A 17,569-nucleotide genomic window follows, 5' to 3' on the forward strand; every position below is an offset into this window, starting at 1 on the left:
ACAACGGGGGGAGGGGGGCGGTGGGAAGGGGAGAGAAATAAAAAAATAAAATAAAAAGGACGGTTTGCTTACCTCATAAGGTTGTGAGGATTAAATTTTAAAATGTACATGGAAGTGCTGTGTCAACAAAAAAGCCCTAGACAAATGTGTATTGTTGTGGCTGTTCAGTGAAAATTGATTCTCATTCTGCTAAAAGTAATTTAAATTCTTTAATCAAATCTGCTTGTTGGCAGCTTTACCTTTCCAAGCACCTTTCCAGGGTCAAAAGGAACAGTTTGACCATGGAAACTAGGGAAGGACGTGCTGCTGAACGAGGGGGTTTGCTGCTCAATGCGCAGAAGTCAATTCTGACACGAGGGTTTTAAAGAGAGAAAGAGCTTTATTACAAGGGGCCAAGTAAGGAGACAGAAGGCAAAGCTTACAACTGTCCTCTGAGTCTAAAGAGCTCAGGGGTTTTACAGGATTTAAACAAAGGGAGGTGAGGTAGGGACATGGTTTAAGTTGGTAGGTACTGACTGGTAGGTTTCAGTTAGGACTAACAGGGAGAGTGAAATTGTGGGCCTGAGAAGCCTTTGAAAACTGACAAATGCCAGCTGGGGTAACCAGTAAAGCGACTGCAAAAGGGAGCAGTGAAATTGCTTAGTTAACATGGGATCACAAGTAAAGGAACAGAAAGAAGCTAAACAATCTGGCTGTAAGTGGGGGCAAAGAAGGCTGAGAATCACTCAGTTATAAGGGAACAAGTGAAGGAATGTAAATAAGCTAAGCACAGTGGCTATAATGAAAGGGCAAGCATCTAGTTACAACAGCGTTGCAAACTGCTGTTAATGTGAATTACAATACTAAGTAAATCCACTATAATTAGTGGTTACAATATCTCCACAAACTGTTTTTTCCTGCTCAGGGTTTTAACCCCACTTTGCGCTTTTGAACACTCCTCCATCTTGAGAGACTCGGGACAAGGATTTCTCTCGTTGCTTCATGCCGCTTAAGTGTGTAGACTAGGATGTGAGGAACTGAATTGCTTAGTTTGGAACGTAAGATATTAATGAGCGCCTGCTTGTATTTCCTGGAGGGGCTGGTGTCCCCGGTTTCAGGGCTTAATAAGTGTGGCAGTTTGAGTCTTTGTGGACCCCAGAAAATCCTGTTCTTAACGCTAACCCATTCCTGTGCGGTAAACCTATCATAGTTGGGAACTTTGGGTTAGATTTAGGTAAGGGACGTTCCTGTGGATGAAATTGCTTCCGTGGGGCACGACCCAGGTTGAGTCTTAATCCCCTTACTGGAGTCCTTTATAACCAGGGAAATAAAAAGCCACAGGCAGGGGAGCTGGTGTAGCTCAGTGGTTTGAGCACCTGCTTCCAATGCAGGAGGTCCTGGGATCAATCCCCAGTATCGCCTAAAAAAAAAAAAAAGCTACAGACAGGAAAAGCAGATGTGGCTCGACCAGCTGGGCACTTGCCTACCACACAGGAGGTCCTGGGTTCTGGTTCTGGTGCCTTTTAAAGAAGAAGAGTAGATGCCACAACCTGCCGCAACAAGCAGATGCCACAAGCCAGCAGACGCCCCAGCCTGCAGGGAGCAGATGTGGCTCAGGCTGTTGGAGGTCCTGGGTTCTGTTCCCGTTGCCTCCAGGAGAACTCAAGCAGCCAATGAGCAGACAGATGAGGGAATGATCTGGGGGAGGGGGGAGGATAAATAAGAAAAAAAGAAAAATAAATTGAAAATCTTAAAAAAAAAAAAAGCCACAGACACAGGAAAAAAGCCATAGAGACAAAGAGGAACCACTAAGCAGAGAGAGCATCACAGGAGCGAGATGCTGAGGCAGGGCAGCCTGGAAGAGAAGGTCGGGGCCAAGAGCTCCTGCCGCGTGGCGGGAGTCCAGCATCACCAGCAGCCGACCTTCAGGGAGGGAGCTTCACCTGATGCCTTGATCTGGACATTTTTCTCAGCCTCAGAAGTATAAGTTTGTAAGTTAATAAATCCCATTGTAAAAGCCAACTCATTTCTGGTAGATTGCATTGGCAGCCTTTAGCAAACTGAAACAGCTAGCATGGGAATCATCTGGAGGCTTTAAGTCTCTAAGAAATAAATTTAACAAGTAAACTGAAGACTGTGAGTTTAAATAATAGTAGAAAGATCATGATTAGAGGATTTAGAAGTGCCTATAACTATGCTATATTGGGGAAATGGCTTTTTACAGATTCCAGGTAGAGCTCGGGGTGTTAATTCTGTATAGCTAGCCCTGTGGCTTGTTATGGGGTCCAGATGACCCTAGGTTTCTTAAGAACACTGCTGCTTGAGGCCTTGCATTCACTGGCAGTTTGTGATATCTGGCTGAGACCTGCATAAGAGTAACTTCCAGAATGATTTCCTGACTCCATTTAAAATCTCTTAAAAAAATTTTTTTTAAAACATTTCCCCTTTTGATCAAGATCTTTCTCTGAAAGCACTGCTGATCAATATTTGGTAGTTAGCCTTCAGTGCCAGGGAGGGCCATCCCTGGGAGTCATGTCCCACATGGTGGTGGCGGTGGCAGTGGTAGGGAAGGTAGTTTATTTGCAGAGTTTGGCTTAGTGAGAGAGGCCACATCTGAGTAACAAGTTTTCAGGGGGTGACTTTTATGTATTAATTACAATTAGGCTTGGTTTTGTCATTACAGAAATGTTTTATAAGTAAAGACTCAGGATTACGGGTTTAGCTTATTAGCATATTTCCTTCTATGAGGCAGGGCTTAATATTCCACGGTTTATTTTCAGAGGTCTCCCTGTTATAAATTCAAATGGAGATAATTTATATTTTTAAAAAAAGGAGCTCTTAGATTTAGACCATGCAAAATTCCTTGATTACAGTTACAATACATTGGAAGCCTCTACTGCTTGAGAGAATAGCAGGAATTCCCTTGTTGGGGAAGTTTAATAGTTCCATTCTTTCCTTCCCTATCCCTCAAGAAACCTTGCAAATATTTTTTCATTTTATGCCCCAAACATTCTGAAATGCATCAGGGTATTACATCAACCTGTGTAAAATACTAAGATCTCATTTCCTATTCTAGGTTCTATATCAAATAAAGCTGTTTTGTGGTCCAACAAACTGACCAAACAGGTGAAATCAGATAATGTACCACAGAAAATCTAAATTTTGAGCAAAATAACTCTCCTCCTTTGGTCTTACACAGAAATTAAAGTCTTAAAATACAGACAATACCATACTTTACCCCTTATTCTAATTTTCCTTAGTGCTAACCAGATCAGCCCCAATGATATCCTCATTTGAAGTCATCCCTCTTCAGCTTAACAGTTGCTGAATGACATAATGCTGCTCTTTCAGTACCTCCAGAGTTAGAGAATTCCAACCATTGAGTCTTGGGTCAAAGTTCTGCAAGAGTTAGTGGTTACAATAGCTCCACAAACTGGTTTTTCCCGCCCAGGGTTTCAACTATATGTAGGTTTCTTCTCCTTTTTTTTTTTTCTTGTACCAAATATTACAGTTTTGCAATTGCTTTAAATCAGAAAATAGAAACAAGTTTATATGCAAACCCCAAAATAATAAGTATCTTTGTTCAGTTTGTTGAAAGAAATGACTGCGTCATGTTTCAGAAAGATGTAAACTTAATTTCATTTTTGCACTTTCATAGTAGAACCTGTGACGAAGTAGCCATTAGTTAATTAGAATTAAAAGAGAAAAAAATCTGGGGCCAGGGCACACAGCTATATAAAAAGGTTAAAATTTTTAAATTTCACTATTTTTCAAGAATGAAATGCAGTTATATAATTTAAAAATACTCTAGATACCAGATACAGTAATGAGAAAAACTTGTCAACAGAGCTTGTGAAGTCAATAGCCAAGTTTTTACTTTGTATGCTAATATGGCTATCCCGTAACTTAAAAATAGACATAATTCTCCTGTTCATTCTTTTTGAACTATCTTATTTTATAAATTCCCATTGATTAGTATTGCTTTTAGCACTTTAAATAATTGATTTAACATTTATAATTTGAATACATCATATTGTACGGAATCATTTAATTTTTACAGGAGCAGCCAAAGTATCAAGTGGCTAACAAACATTTAACCCATTTATCCAAAGTAAACTATTTTTTCTCATTTAATACTCTATTAGGATGTTTCTAGCTGTAAGTAATAGAAAATGCAATTTATTATCTCACATCAAAGGTACTCCTGCAGTAGGGCAGGCAGGCTCCAAGACTGGTTGATTTGTTAGTTTTATTATCAAAGGATGTGGCTTCTTTCCATCACAACTTGGCTATCCCTGGTGTTGGCTCTTCCCTGGGGATGTTGGGAGAGATGGTTAACAAGATGGCTGTAGTACTTCCAGCCAGCCTGTTAAATCACAGATTACTGGGTTCTAATTCCATAACTACTGATTTAGCAGGTCTGGGTGGGAACTGGGAATTTTCATTTTCTTCTTTTTTTTAAAAGACTTATTTTTTTATTTATTTCTCTCCCCTGCTCCCTTCCCCTGCCCCCCCCCATTGTCTGCTCTCTGTGTCCATTCGCTGTGTGTTCTTCTGTGTCCCCTTGCACTCTTGTCAGTGGCCCTGGGAATCTGTGTCTCTTTTTGTTGTGTCATCTTGCTGTGTCAGCTCTCCGTGTGTGTGGTGCCACTCCTGGGCAGGTTGCACTTTTTTCATGCACGGGACTCCCTGGGGGACACCTGTGTGACACAGCACTCCTTGTGCACATAAGCACTGTGCATGGGCCAGCTCACCACAAGTGTCAGGAGGCCCTGGGTTTGAACCCTGGACCTCCCATGTGGTAGGCGGACACCCTATCAGTTGAGCTAAATCCGCTTCCCTGCATTTTCTAATAAGTTCCCAGGTTATAAGTAAGGCTGCTGGTTGGGCCACACTCTGAGAAACACTAACTTAGATTAATTTCTGGAAAGGAAAGGAAGGCAATTTGTGGATCAATCATAATTTCATTACAAGATGTGCATTATCATTTGGAATATAACAGAGAGTTCCCTTTACTCTCCTCACAGGGCCTGAAGCTATTTCTAGTTTGTCAGCCTTCCTGTTAACTATTTTAGACTGGGAACTGCTCATTTAGAATACTGATATTCCTTGGAGTACCTGATGTAGCAGTTTCTTAGAAAATGGTTTTGCATTCAACTGAATTGGAGACTGGTTAGACCAGTTCAAAGCCCATATTTGCACTTCAGCTTGTTTGTTCCTAATTTTCTTCTTTCCAGACTCCCATTTTCCTACTACCCCCAAATATGGGTTATTTGGCAATATTGTTTTTTTTAATATATATTTTTTTGATATTTTCTGATACAAGCTACACAAGCATTGCCAATAGGAAAGCAAAAATAAAGTTGCTGATGGCATATGGTAAATGCCTCAAATCTAATTTTCTACCTGATCTTTATTTGTAGTCCAAAGGTTTTAACAATTTGCTTATGTGGCAAAAACTCCTTCCCACCAAATTTTCATTTCCTTTTCTCAATAATCTGTCTTGCCAACCACCTTACTAAGTCGTAGTTTCCCTTCTCTATCGTCTACCTTGCAAACTCTTAGTATGCTACACAGGAACGATGGTCACTTGCATTATTGTCCAGGGCTAGGCCTCGGGACCCTCTTAAAGCCTTGGCTATTTCTGTAGTCTGTGTTTCCCTCTCTGGCTTATTATCTTGCTGGCATTTTTTGGTGTCTTTTCCCTCATTTATTCTCACTATAGGAAGCACAGAGGAGAGAGATGATTTCTGCAGGGTGACTGGAAGGACATGGGACAAATTGCGGCAAAGATGCAAGCTTTGCAAAAAGAATATTTGATTTCTAGAAAACGGTAGGATAGAAATCTTTTTAATGCAAGATGCCGTTTTGGAGGTCTGAGGAAATGAAACCTTCCCAAAGTGTGTTCAGGTTCTGGCGTGCAGCAGGCTAAAGAGCTTGAAAGGTTTGCTTCTGATGTGAGGCTGAGAAAGCCGAGGGAGGCGGCCTGGGCTATTATTACTGCAGACACAGCCAGGAGCCTGCAGAGCACGACGCAGACTCCCAGAGTTTCAACTATTCATGACACCAACCCATCAGCAAAGCTTTCAGAGTTGGTAGAAGATACTGGCCAGTGGCAGTTTAATTTACTTAGGTATCCTAAGGCCTGCTGTTTATACTTGGCCTACCTGTTTTGTCCAGGAACTAAGTGTGGATTCCTAGATCCCTAAGGTAATGGCTGAAAACCTTTTTGCAAATTACAGCAGTTTTGGCTTTGTCAGGTATTGATATGCGTGCCATCAAAATCCGAAGTACAGGCTCAGCTGAAATTTCCTAAATGCAAGGCAGCAGTCATCTCAAAATGGTTATCTTTAACTTTCAACTGGATATCTGGGATCAAAATCTGGATATGCAATTTCATCTGCTCTGGGCAGTGCTCAATATTTAACCCTTCTTTTAATAATCAGGACTTTCTTCTTTTCAGTTCAAGTTGTCCTAGCTAACCCCTTTGTGGGTTCAGAGATATAGGTTTATTTATTTATCTAAAAAGATTTTTTTTGTGGGCTGTTTTAAAACTTTTTAAATCTCTTAACTCTTTGCTTTACAAACAAGTAGAAATTCAGGTTTTAGTTGGATCATAGGAAGCAAGTAGCAACGGCAAAGGCGGACTTATGGTTAATTCATTCAACAACAAATATTTATGATGACCACTTTCCAGATTACCCCTTTATTCAATAGGTCTTTATTATACATTTACTACAGGCAACATGTTTTAGACCAGAGATGAAATTTTCACCAGTTTGGAAACTAGACAGAATGGTGTTTTTTAAATGGATACTATATTAGTCTGCTGAAGAGGTGCTGATGCAAAGTACCAGAACTCTGTTGGCTTTTATAAAGTGTGTTTATTTGGGGTAGAAGCTCACAGTTCCCACGCCCTAAGAGTCCCACTCAAGGCTGCGTTCTCGCCCAGGCAGCTGGCACACGTTGGAGCAAGACGGCCGCTGGCCTCCGCGAGGTCCAGCCTCCCCTCTGAGCCTCCTGCAGTGGGCACAGGGCTTGCCTCTCAGCGCTTCCTCTCTCCCGGCACAGGGCTCATTTCCTTCCCGGCCGTCTACAGCTTCTCTTCCAAAGTCAGGGGCAAACCATCAGGCAAATGGCTTGTCTCTCTTTCCAGGACCTGAGGATCCAAAATGACAGAGCTCTCTCTTTTCCCGCGTGAGTTTCCATTCACATTGGCCCACCAAGGGGGCGGGGACCCAACCTGAGTCACGCCTTACTGACAATGCCCCATCAGAAGCCCGAAATCAGGGGTTCTTAACCAGGGGCCCACGGACCCCCAAGGGGTCTGTGGAGAGATTTCAGGGGGTCTGTGAGCTTGAATTGAAAAAAAAAAAAAATTAACCTATTATCTTTATTTTCTCTGACCTCTAACTGAAACCTCACATTTCCTTCACTTATGAATGTATGCAATAAATAAATTACAGTAGTATTCATTTCACCTGACTGGCAAAGGGGTTTGTGGAAGAAAAAAGGTTAAGAATCCTTGCTCTAAATTGATTTTATCAAGAACGACTTACTCAGAGGCCCCTCACTGAACTTAGTACACATCTAGAGGAATAGATTAGTTTACAAACATAATCTTTCTTCTTGGAATTCATAAAATAATCTCAAACTGCCACAGGCACATTTTTATTTTCAAGAAAAGCTTGGGTTTTATATAATATGAGCCGCTGTATGTCTGTTTTCCAGCGAGGCAGTCCAGAGCTGACTCTTGGACATGGGTCACACATTCACTTTGCTCTTTCTCTTTTCTCGTCCTTCCTTGTACCCACCCATCCTGTCCAGCCATCCAGAAGAATATACGCAATTGGTGGTACACCCAAAGATCCCAAATATCACTACAGCGTCAGAACCTGTTGAAAGGGGGAAACCGAGGCATACTTACACCTTTTCTAAGAATAAAAATTAAAAGAGTACGCCTTCAATTCTCCACTTGTTTCTTCTGCTCAGTTTCATCAAATGTTTCATGTCTAGGTTGCTAGTCAATGTGGAAAAGGCTATGGATTCAATGGGCTGATAAAATATTTATAGAGTACTTGGGGATCTATGTGCTATTAAAACCAACCAGTCACAGGCAGCATATATTTGAGCCCATTCTGATTTTTATTTTTGCTTCCGACTTTTACTTTTTTAGCATTGCTAAAACACGAAATCAAGATTTATAGAAAATTTGGCATGTGGTTGTAGGACACTGATTTCATACAATACCTCTTGCAATAAGACCGTATTTCCCTAAACTTGACACTGAGCACATCCTTTATAAGAAGAATACTTCTGTTGTTCTGTTTCAGTAGATTAGCTTATAAAAATTGCTATATCTTTATATGCTGTTAAAATGCCCAATTAAAAAAATTACTTTTCTAGCAGTTAGATAAGACCTAGTAACATCTAGCACCTACAACAGTGTTAAAACAGCCTTTAAAATAGTCATTAATTGAGGAATTTTAAAAAATAACCTCATGTTAGTTTTTAAATCCTAAAAGATCACAGATTCTTTTACTGTCCAGATTTATAAAAATGTAAGCTATCAAATTATATATTGAAAACAAGATATCTCACATTCTTTGTTGAATAAGGAACAGGATACTTAGAACATCATGACCATTCTTCCTCAATCTTCTTTACTTGTAATATTTATCTTAAACAGAGATAACTTTCCTCTTTAGTGCTCATATGTGGTCATATTTTGCATCAGTTATTTAATTGCGTAGGTTAAATATTCAGAATGAAATAAGAATAGAAAGGATTTTTTAAATTTTTTAAATTATAGAATTGTAGGTTTACAGAAAAATCATGTAAAAAGTAGTGTTCCCATATTACACTAATGTGGCAGTTTGATTTATCAATTCCAAAAAGAGATACTATGTTTGTAAACTGGTCTGTTCCTCTGGGGGGTGATAACCCTTTGATTGTACTAAATTCAAAGGTTTTACGTTTACTTGATTATGTTAAGATTAGGGCACGCAGGGTTGAGTTCCTGCCCCCTTGGTGGGCTATATAAATGGACACTCAATCAAGGAGACAGAAGATAACAGAGGAAGGGAGCTCCACGTACATGGAAGAGGATCCTACAGCCCTAGGAAGAGGGATGAGCCTTATGCCAGCCCACAGCTGAGATCAGAAGAAGCTGGGACCATGAAGCCTTCAGCCGAAAGAGGAAGGCTGAACCCTCGCAGACGTCGCCCGCCATCTTGCTTCAACCCTTGGCCTCAGCGTTTGGTAAGGAAGTAATCTGGAGCTGGACTCTTTAGGGCCTTGTGACTCTGGAACTTTGCATCAGCATCCCTTTTGGCTGACTAATACACCCCCAATGTTGACACTTTGCATTAGTGTGGTACCTTTGTTACAGTTGATGTGAGAATATTAAAACTGTACTATTAACTATAGATTATAATTTACATTAGGTATATTTTCCCCATATACTACCCTATTATAAACATCCTGCATTAGTGTGGTACATTTGTTATAATTCATGAGAGAACATTTTTATATTTGCACTATTAACTATATAGTCCATTGTTTACAATAGGGTTCATTGAGTTATACAGTCCTGTTTTATCTTTAATTTTTATTCTAGCAACACATATATGTCCTAAAAATTTCCCTTTTAACCACATTCACATATATAATGCAGTGTTGTTAATTACGCTCACAATATGGTGCTGCCATGACCACTGTTCATTTCCAAAACTTAACAATCAACTTAAATAGAAATTATTTACAAATTGAGCACCAATTCCCCATTCTCTACCACCAGTGGACCTTGGTAACCAATATTCTAGCTTCTACTTCTATTAGTTTGCTTATTCTAAATATTTCTTATCAGTGAGATTATACAATGTTGTCCTGGAAAGGATTCTTAAAGCATTGATCTCTAAGGAAGAAATAGAAGGAAATTTGAAATAATACATTTCATTGCCACTGATTTTATTCTAGCTAGCTAATATCCATCCATTTGCTTGTTTCACTGTATGATAGTCTTAAGCTTCTATAGTGCTCATAATTCACAACCTCTCTTCACTTGTTATCAGATACTCATAACAATCTTATGAGAGGAATGAAGGGTAGTAATTATGCCTATACATATTATATTATGCCTATATATCCTATATATGTATTTGGATTTTTAGCCCCTTCCTGCCCAAGATAAGGACGTCGATATTGCGACACAGCAAGGTCTCATGGCATGTTAGCTGGTCTGAGGAGGGAACTCTGGAAGAAAGAGGGTTTCTGAAGCTTGTGGTCCAAGCAATCCCCATTGCTCTAGACTGATTAGTGTTAATAGGTGCTATCTCTCATATACACAAAATATATTCGTATACACAATAAATCCTATGTTCATACACGTAGGAAGTTGCAGTTGGTGCTCCTGATGTGGGTTAGCTCAGCCTGGGCAGTGTTCAAGCGCAGAGCTGAGGATCACTCTGCGGCAGTAACTGATGAGGCTCAAGGCAGCAGGTGACCCAGCTCTGTGTTTTAAGGTTCTTTGGGCCTCCAGCCTAGGAACTTGCAAGATGACTGACTGACAGGGGCTTAAGAATTAAGTAGGTAACAATTCCTCTGGGTAAAGCTGCATCTATCTAGTTTATTTTTTGCCTTAGTAATAGGAGGTATGGCTTGTTTAGGTATAAGCCATGGAACTATAAATTTTGGGGGAATTAAAAAATAGTTCTATAATGCTGGGCTAATGCAGCGCGCAACAGATTATTCTGATATGTTGTCTTAGATAAAATATTTGAGTGAACTAAAGCAATCCAATAGGGAGTTATGTACAGCAAAATTACCCTCTATTTTCTAAATCTCTATGCTAACATCAAGTATTGTTTATATGCTTTACATTTCCTCCCTTAGATGCTTTGTTTTCTTTTTCTGTTTAATTTCAGAGCAGTCATAGACTTACGTTTTTAATATGATGTTATGGGGTCACGGACCAATAAGAACAGACCTAATTGTTACAGACTATACATTGATGAAAAGATAGCACATTAACTGTACAAATCATAGGCATAGAATGCCATTGTCGAGACCAAAATCACTAAGCATGTCAGCCAAAGGTGGGTCAAACAACACAGTAACTCAAACCAGAAATCCACATCTTGATTTTTACGGTTTCACCTTTGAAATTTAACAGTGACCTCGCTGAATAAATCTCAGTATTTCTCGGAAGAAAGGTACATCTGGAAAGCTGTCTAGGATTTTTGATCCTGACTAGTTCCACTGACTGTAAGCAGACACAGATAAGCAGGCGATGTGTCCACCGCTCATTCTGATGTTGGACGTGTGGTTAGAGAGAACTCTGAGATGTCACAGAACCTGGGATCGGGCAGCTTCTCGAAAGGTGTAAGAACACTACCTCTAGCACATGAGCGAGTTCTCTGAAGGGGGCCCGCGAACTCGGCAGGCGGCGCCGCGGCGCGGGGGGCTTCGGGGGGCGCCTGGCGCACCGAGGTTGCTCGTGACCCCTCGGCCCTCCAGGGGCTGCGTGCGGCGTCGGGCGAGGCGCGGGCGGGCGGAAGGCATTGTGACCGCGGGCGACGCCCGCGCGCCTCCCACCTCCCAGCTCCAGGGCTCCACGGCCGCTCCGCGCGCTCCAGGCCGAGGAGAGGGACACGGGTCGTCCCTCGAGCGCCTCGAGGCTGCCCCTTCCCTGCCGACACGCGGGCCCCGCAGCAGCCCCCTTCCGAGGAGAGCGTCCCGGAAGGCCGCCCGGTGATGAGCTCCTCCTGCAGGAAGGAGGCGTCGGGCGGGCGCGGGCCGGGCCCTGCCTCCCGGCGGCCTCCGCGTCGCCGCGCCCACCGGGAGGCCCCGACGGGCGGGCTGCCGGGGCCCCTCGGGGACATAGGCCAGGCCCGCCCGCAGGCCCCACGGCGGGGTCGCCTCGAGGGCAGCGTCCAGGCCCGGGCCCGCCCGCAGGCCCCACGGCGGGGGTCGCCTCGGGGGCAGCGTCCAGGCCCGCGCCCGCCCGCAGGCCCCACGGCGGGGTCGCCTCGGGGGCAGCGTCCAGGCCCGCGCCCGCCCGCAGGCCCCACGGCGGGGTCGCCTCGAGGGCAGCGGCCCGGGCCCGCCCGCAGGCCCCACCGCGGCGTCGCCTCGAGGCCAGGCCCGGGCCCGCCCGCAGGCCCCACGGCGGGGTCGCCTCGGGGGCAGCGTCCAGGCCCGCCCGCAGGCCCCACGGCGGGGTCGCCTCGGGGGCAGCGTCCAGGCCCGCCCGCAGGCCCCACGGCGGGGTCGCCTCGAGGGCAGCGTCCAGGCCCGGGCCCGCCCGCAGGCCCCACGGCGGGGTCGCCTCGAGGGCAGCGTCCAGGCCCGGGCCCGCCCGCAGGCCCCGCCGCGGGGTCGCCTCGAGGGCAGCGTCCAGGCCCGGGCCCGCCCGCAGGCCCCACGGCGGGGTCGCCTCGAGGGCAGCGTCCAGGCCCGGGCCCGCCCGCAGGCCCCACGGCGGGGTCGCCTCGGGGGCAGCGTCCAGGCCCGGGCCCGCCCGCAGGCCCCACGGCGGGGTCGCCTCGGGGACAGAGGCCAGGCCCGCCCGCAGGCCCCACCGCGGCGTCGCCTCGAGGGCAGCGTCCAGGCCCGCGCCCGCCCGCAGGCCCCACGGCGGGGTCGCCTCGAGGGCAGCGTCCAGGCCCGCGCCCGCCCGCAGGCCCCACGGCGGGGTCGCCTCGGGGCCAGGCCCGGGCCCGGGCCCGCCCGCAGGCCCCACGGCGGGGTCGCCTCGGGGGCAGCGTCCAGGCCCGCCCGCAGGCCCCACCGCGGCGTCGCCTCGAGGGCAGCGGCCCGGGCCCGCCCGCAGGCCCCACCGCGGCGTCGCCTCGAGGGCAGCGGCGCGGGCGTGGGCGGGGTTCCCACGCGGGGCGCGGCGGCCCCCGAGCCCCGCTCCCGCCCGGCGCCCGCCCGCGCCGCACTTCCGCCGTCCCCGCCCGCGCGCCTGACTGCGCGTGCGCGCGCCGCTGGCGGCGGAAGTGGTAGCGACAGAGCTCGGTCGGCGGCGAGCCCGGGGCGCGGGGCTGCGGGCGGCGGCGGGCGAGGCGCAGGCGGCGGCGGGTGAGGAGGCGGCGGCGCCGGCCGCGCTCGCGGCGCTCGTCCCTTCCCTTCCCTTCCTCCCCTGCCCCGCGCGGCTCGCTCGGCGCGGGCGGGCGTCCTCCGCCGCCCGCGAGCCGCTCCTCAGCGCCCGAGCGCGCGGGGCGTCCCCGGCCGGCGGGTGAGTCGCCGCGGCCCCGGGGAGGGGGCCCGGCCTCACCCCTGGCCTCCCAGTTCCAGAAACTTCCAGGCGCCGAGGGCAGGGGGCGTCCGCGGCGCCGCCCGGCGGCGGGGGTCTGCCCGGGCCCAGCGCGGCGTCTCGGTTTCTCTTGCAGATGCTGCCGGGGGTGGCGGGAGCAGCGGCGGGACGCGCGGCGCGGGCGGGCGCCGGCCTGGGGTCGGGGGCTCCCCCGGCGCCGTCCTCCCCCTGCGGCCGGGGCCGGCGCGGAAGACCTGCGAGCCGGCGGCCCGCGAGCGGCGTCGATGGAAGATGAAGGTAAAGGCGGCGGCGGGCGCGGGCGCGGCGGCTCCCGCCGGGGGGTCGGCTTTCCCGGCGCCCGGGGCTTCGGCTCCTTCGGGAATCCAGCCGCTGTTTCGGTGACACGGGGCTTTTCGGGGGTGGCGATTCCGTGGGTGCCCGAACGTGCCTCTCGATTCCTGAGAATTCCGTGCTTCCCTTAGCGTGGAGGGAAGTTTGCATCTCCGGGCATCCTCTCGTGCTTCGCCCGGGCTTTCACAGGAGCCCCCCGGGGGCCGGGGCCGCGGGGAGGGGCCGGGGCCGGCCGGCGCCCCCGCGTATCTGCACGTCGAGCTTTGCGACGGAATGCCACTTCATTCATTCGTAGAAGAGAAAACGATTTTTCCCGATTGTCAGCTTTGGAAAAAAAACCAAACAACTCTCTGCTCTATGAATTTATATTTTAAGAGATGAGAGTTTCCATTTAAAAAAAATCCGGAATGAACGAAATACGAGGCGATTTCTTTTTTCAAGTTCCACCCTATTTCAAAACATTTAGGAGGTTGACAGTGGAAACCGGTTTGTCCACTGTATTTTTGCACGCATTAGATTATCATTCACGTATTACTTGATTCCTTTGCCTGCATTAAAATATGTAATGCTTTTCATACACAGCACTGGCTATTTTTAAAAAGCGCTGAACCAACCCTGAATAAATGACATTTTCTTCTGAAACAGCCATACTTATTCTTCTTTGGACTGATTTCTGTCTTCTGTGTGATAATTTTTTCCCCCCTTTGTCACCTGGCCGCAAGATGCTATAAAAGATACAAATTTAAAATTTTCATATTGTTTCTTTGGGTTTTTCAAACTTGTATAAACTTGAGCTAGCTAGCTAGCTGCTTTCTCAGTTGTTTTTCTGTTAAAAATGTAAGCTTGATTGTCCTAAGTAGAACTAGTAGTTTAAAAATAGATGTTCCTTATAGATGCTGCATTCTGCTTTGCTGAGATCCCTGGGATATGTAGAAAATAGAATGACAGCACGATTATATTGCCCAGTTTTACTCTGAAGGGATAATTGGTGGGAGACATTTTCTAAAATTCTAGTGTCTAACTGCAGAGGAATGAAAAACTGTCTAATTGGGTCTTTAGAAACAGCATTTGAAAGCAGTAATGGTTTTGTTTGCTGGTGTGGAAAATCACTTTCCTGTGTTTTTCCCCTCAATTTAAAAATGGCAAATCCATTCTGCACTAAAGACACAAAGAAGGTTAAATGCATTCATGTACTGTTTCTTGGTAGTTGTATCTTAAGTAACATCTAAAACTTAATGCATGTTTGTGAGGTTCTGCTCTTAGAATGTTCCAGATTTGAGAGTAGCCTAAAGTAGGTGGATTCTTAGATGTAGCTTTAGATCTTGATCTCTAAGAAGCTGACACATTATCCTTTGAGGTGGGACGAGTGGTTGTGAGCCAGAGTGAGGTCAGTGCTTGCATCTGTATTTTATTGCAAAATGTGAAGGATTTGGCCTCAGAGTAAAAGATTATACATTTTTTAAAGACTTGTGGAGTTTTCTGCCCCATTAAACTTGATCATCAAGAGGTCATTTTTGTCAGTTTCTTCCTTTTTATCAAATTTAAACATTTTTGAGAACTCGAAAGCCTAGAAAATTTCAAAAGCTATTAGTAATCTTAAAATATATAGATTGATACTGCTTTCCTTTTTAGATTTAATGTCTTCTTTTGATGTAGTATAGCATTAACAGCTTGGGGGGTGAAACAAAAATAGATTTCGGTTTTGCCTTAGTTACTTACACTCTGTGACTTAAGGCCGGTTACCTTTTTGAGCCTCCTTTTGGTCATCCTTGGGATTGATACTTAGCTCACAGGGTTGAGATGATTAAAGGAGAAACCTTATTCATTTGGGTCTGAGGAGGGTAGAATATGAACGTGGACTTTGGAGCCAGGCAGACTAATTTGTGTGCTGCATTCCCACTCTCCGTGGTTTGGCCAGATACAGATGATTAAGCATTTTGTCTTCAGTTTCTTCATCTGAGGTGGCTGTGTTTAGAACAGTGCCTTGCATACAGTAGGTGCTTAATTAATGTTAATTGTTAAAAATAGCCTAGGGTAGTGTTTGATGCATAATAATATATCAGCTGGCATTAATGTTCCTAGGACAGTTGAATGTTACAGAGGAAACAGTAGTGGCCAGAGTGCTGGTGTGAAATGGTCATTAGTTAGGGGATGACTCCAGTGAAGGAATTTTCTACACTTGGGGCGACAAGCCATGGGGAGTTAGAGACAGGCTTGTATTTGAATCCCAATAGGTAGTTTTTTTTTCCTTCTAGAAGCCTAACACGTTACTGTGCTTCTAAACTTTTTCATCTTATTTTCTAAGTTTTCTCATCTGTAAATGGGATTATGGTGTAAGGAATAAATGAAGCCTGATAGACAAAAGTGTCCAGAACATTGGTGGGCAAACATTTAGGCTGCTTGAGTGATTGAATGACTGCTGCTGTGTGGGCAAACATTTAGGCTGCTTGAGTGATTGAATGACTGCTGCTGTTCCTCCAGAGAGCGGCTAGTAGGTGTGCAGGTAGGTTTTCTCTCTAGGTGTGGAAAGGGCGGGGTTGGTTGTGGCTCCCTGGAGTGGGCAGGCAGGGTCTCAGGTCTGCCCTGGTCCGGTAGCATGCCCTGCTTGCGCGGTGTTGCAGTGGGCTGTGTTTGGGGCCCTGCTGCACCGTGGTGTTTTCTTTGCCACTCATCTACCAGGTATTGATCCTTAGCCTCCTGGATGCTTCATGGATACTTCCTGTCAGCAGCTAGGAGCCTTTGAAGTGTTGACGTTCCTGGAATTTCAGGGGCTGGTCCTTAGACTTCCTTTTTTGCGGGTTCGGATTTTATCCAGGTATTTTTCTCTTGTTTATCACAAATCCAAAGGGGCACCACTTAGGAATCTGGGATGTCCAAATAAATGGCTCTTCTGATTTTTAAAAATTGTTTCAATTTAAAGGAATGGTTTACTAAATAGGATATTTCCACCTGGAGACGTATGGATTTATTCTTTGTAATGAATTTGGCCTTTCCCATAGAAGGAAAAGGAAATGTCAGTTTGATGCATATGAAACTATGTAATATAGCTTTATATGTTTCTTTGACTAGTGAATAGAAATATAATCTCCAGGATTTCAAGACATGCTTAGTTTGAGATTACAAACAGGGCTAGGAAATAATTCCCTCTCTTTGGATAGAATTTGAAAATGATTGTATTTGTATCTACACTTTATTTTTTAAAATATCTCCTTATTACAAGTTGAAATTGTTAATCAGTGAGGAGCATCTCAAGAAAAGATTGCGTTAGAATGGAGAAGCTATAAGGAAAAAGGTATGAGAAGCCCTGTATTAATTGTATTCCTTTAACTGAAAATAATAGACCAGACTATAGAAATATTTTACATCCTTAGGTGTGGAAAATATAATAAATTTTATTTGCAGTCTTGTAAATTAAGTAGAATTCTTAACATGGCTGCAAAAGAGTGAAACTAAAAGAAATAATGTCTGTGACAACATTTTAAGCCAGGGAAGGATGCTACATGTATTTGTAGGGACAAGCCCTCTGAGAATTGAATCTTCACTAGTTGATTCATCTCAATGTTTTTATCATTCATTTAATGTCTGCAGACTTGAACTCTGTTGTCTGAAACATAATGAAACAACATAGTCACCTTGGGAAGCCCCTGGGATCCTAGGCTGCTTTTATTTTGAGATCTTGGTTAACTATAATCTGCAACACTGGGTTAAATTTTGATTTAAAAGTGGAAATAGCACCATGGCTTAAAGTTAGCTGGGGTGTGTCTTAAATTACACTGTTGTTACATGTAATGTCTCTGAAAGATTTCTTCAGGATCAATTTAGAAGGTCCACCCACATTTACTTTATTAAAAGACAAATTCTTTTTATAATTGTTTCAGGTATCACTTGTGACAAGGTTGACCATCCTTATGGTTTTCATATGTGCAAGTGTTGGTAAAAAAGCAATAAAGTAAAAACTGGTTGGGTGAGTTCTGAGGTTAA

General features: G+C 45.4%; 1 protein-coding gene and 1 non-coding gene across 3 annotated transcripts in view; both read left to right on the forward strand.

Annotated features, from left to right (window-relative positions):
- Positions 1-17,569, forward strand: part of ATP2C1 (ATPase secretory pathway Ca2+ transporting 1) — a 175,734-nt gene that overhangs the window by 23,226 nt on the left and 134,939 nt on the right. Inside the window, exon 1 of one of the 2 annotated variants that reach the window (XM_058290625.2) lies at positions 13,380-13,534. The exons of the other annotated variant lie outside the window; for it this stretch is intronic. Coding sequence (XP_058146608.1) covers positions 13,529-13,534 — 6 coding nt within the window. The 5' untranslated portion in view covers positions 13,380-13,528. Of the gene's footprint in view, positions 1-13,379; positions 13,535-17,569 lie in introns of those variants that run through there. 2 annotated transcript variants of the gene reach the window in all.
- Positions 1,329-1,401, forward strand: TRNAW-CCA (transfer RNA tryptophan (anticodon CCA)). The gene has a single exon. It is a non-coding gene; the product is annotated as a tRNA-Trp (tRNA).

This window comes from Dasypus novemcinctus, chromosome 31 (genome assembly GCF_030445035.2).
Source record: "Dasypus novemcinctus isolate mDasNov1 chromosome 31, mDasNov1.1.hap2, whole genome shotgun sequence".
Lineage (NCBI taxonomy): Eukaryota > Metazoa > Chordata > Mammalia > Cingulata > Dasypodidae > Dasypus > Dasypus novemcinctus.